We start from the raw sequence: 2,793 nt of genomic DNA, 5'->3' as shown, positions 1-2,793 counted from the left end.
CTAAAATATATAATATTAATTATTTTAATAACTCAAAATAAGTATATTTTAATTTTAATTTTATCCTAAAAAATTAAAAAATAATTATCAAAATTATAATTAATTTTTTGATTTTTTAATATATAACGTGAATGTGCTAATAAGATTTATTCACGGTCAAACAAAAAGAAAAGTACAATATATGAACCATACGCAGCCTATATATACAAGACAAGAACCCATGAATAAAACGCCCATGCATAATATCTACAATGAAAAATTTTACAAATACTCCGAAACTTTCATTGTTTTCGATAATTCTCATTCTCTTTTCATCTTTTCCATGGCGAGCAACTTCTGATTCTGTCCATGAAAACTTCCTCCATTGTCTTTTCAACCATTCTCAGCCTTCCCATCCAATCTCCCCCGCCATTTTCATCCCAGAAAATACCTCCTTCTCCTCCATATTGCAATCCTACATTCGGAATCTCCGTTTCAACTCAACTTCAACTCCCAAACCTTTCCTTATCATCACTGCATTGCATGAATCCCACGTCCAGGTTGCGGTTATTTGTGCCCGGAAACATGGCCTGCAGATGAAAATCAGAAGCGGCGGCCATGACTACGAGGGCTTATCTTATGTCTCCCAAGTCCCTTTCTTCGTCCTTGACATGTTTAATCTTCGCGCTGTTGATGTTGACATTGAAAACAACACTGCCTGGGTTCAGGCGGGGGCGATTCTTGGAGAAGTTTATTATAAAATTACGGAGAAAAGTAAAACTCATGGCTTCCCGGCCGGGATTTGTCCCACAGTGGGTGTTGGTGGACACATGAGCGGCGGAGGATATGGTAACATGATGAGAAAATACGGGCTCACTGTCGATAATATTGTCGATGCAAGGCTTGTTGATGCTAATGGAAGGGTTCTGGATAGAAAATCCATGGGGGAAGATTTGTTTTGGGCTATCAGAGGAGGAGGAGGAGCCAGTTTCGGAGCCATTATTGCTTATAAAATCAATCTTGTTCCAGTTCCAGAAACAGTGACTTCGTTTCTGGTTAGAAGAAGTTTAGAATCACACAATCTAACTGAGATTGTGGATCAATGGCAACATGTCGCGTACAAACTTCCTAAAGAGCTCTTCGTCCGACTCACATTAGACGTGGTTAATAAGACTGTGAGGGGGAACTTCTGGGGTTTTTATCTCGGTGGCTCTGAGAAACTTCTTTCAATCATGGAAAAGGGCTTTCCTCAACTGGGGTTAACTCAGTCTGACTGCGTCGAATCGAGCTGGCTTGAATCAGTTGTTTTCTGGAGAGGTTTTCCCTCTGGAACATCAACAAATGTTTTACTAGATCGTGCACCGGCGCTGAGTTTCCTGAAGAGAAAGTCGGATTATGTGAGGAAGCCGATTCCCAAAGACGGCCTGGAAGGAATATGGAAGAAAATGATTGAACTAGAGACGCCAATGCTGACATTCAATCCTTACGGGGGTCGAATGGAGGAGATTGCCGCGACGGCGACGCCATTTCCGCACAGAGCTGGAAACTTATGGAAGATTCAGTACTTAGTGGACTGGAATGAATCGGGGACTGAGGCGGCAAACTTTTATTTGGGGTTGATTCGAGAGCTTTATAACCACATGACTCCATTTGTGTCCAAGAATCCGAGGCAGGCGTTTCTGAATTATAGAGATATTGATTTGGGGATCAATCACAATGGAAATGGGAGCTACTTGGAAGGAAGAGTTTATGGAATCAAGTATTTCAAGGGTAATTTCGAGCGGTTGGTGAAGATTAAGACTAAGGTTGATCCTGATAACTTTTTCAGGAATGAACAAAGCATTCCAGTTCTTCCACACTAGTTTAATATTAATTATTCCAGGTATAATATGAGTATCAATAAAATCATGAGCCCTCAAGAGTTAAGTATTCAATTATATATTTAAGTAATATGTAATTATGTGATTGAATAATTAAATTAAAGATATATATTCAATCATATGAAAATAGATCATACGAATGTTTAATTAAATACTCAAAATTTGGTGTATAAAAAATTATTGTGATATTTTAATGGTTATAAAATTAAACATAAGTTGATTCTTGCGATCTTTTTGTTGGAATCTAATAAATAAATGAACTTGTTTTTTTTATTATATGAGTTTCCAAGTATTAATGAAAATATGTGTCACCATATTTTAATGCACGGCGTTGTAAGATCAATGATATTCCAGCAAAATGATGTCGTGGCAGTACAAGACTCGGATTTCCAATATTGATACGTAATTAACATTTGAATTTAGTAAGGATATAGCATTTGAATGATCAAAAGCATGAGGCTAATATTAATTTGTTTTCACATCTGCAGCAACCTTTGATAATATAATATCCTTTGTTGTTTGGAAATTTGGAACACTAGTGCTGTTTTCCCCTTCTACGTATGGCAAATATTGAATAATCCTTGATAATATCCATGTGTACGGCTCGTTCTGACTTTTCTGCATCCTCTTAATCCAACCGACATTAAATTGTAAAGACGACGAAATTTCAACAATAAGTAGTTTTAAATTGTTGGATGATTATCTCTATATATTAACTAGTTGAAAATATTAAACAGTGACATCTAAAATTCTATTTAGATTTTGTGAATGGAAAACACCGGTTGATTGTCCTTTATTATTAACAGGATTTTGTGAATGGAAAGCTTTTGTATTGGATGTTTTTTCTTGCTGTGAACGAATATAAATGAACCTTAATAAGAGTGCAATTGGACAACTTATTGAAAGGAGCACGTGGTTAATGGCATATTGATTT

The 2,793-nt window shown here is 36.5% G+C and overlaps 1 protein-coding gene across 1 annotated transcript; it reads left to right on the top strand.

Moving 5' to 3' along the window:
• Positions 1-237: 237 nt before the first annotated feature.
• LOC123205840 (berberine bridge enzyme-like 8) lies at positions 238-1,913 on the top strand. Its single transcript, XM_044622889.1, has one exon. It carries the CDS (start codon positions 252-254, stop codon positions 1,839-1,841), a length of 1,590 nt encoding a protein of 529 aa, XP_044478824.1. The 5' UTR covers positions 238-251; the 3' UTR covers positions 1,842-1,913.
• Positions 1,914-2,793: the final 880 nt, after the last annotated feature.

The sequence above is a fragment of the Mangifera indica genome, unplaced genomic scaffold (assembly GCF_011075055.1).
Source record: "Mangifera indica cultivar Alphonso unplaced genomic scaffold, CATAS_Mindica_2.1 Un_0017, whole genome shotgun sequence".
Taxonomy (NCBI): Eukaryota; Viridiplantae; Streptophyta; class Magnoliopsida; order Sapindales; family Anacardiaceae; genus Mangifera; species Mangifera indica.
Note: the sequence above shows the minus strand (reverse complement) of the source record. Positions and strands in the feature narration are given on the sequence as shown.

What these genes read in the sequence shown, in the direction of transcription:
- LOC123205840 (XM_044622889.1), top strand. Translation starts at nt 252, where the DNA reads ATGAAAAATTTTACAAATACTCCGAAACTTTCATTGTTTTCGATAATT.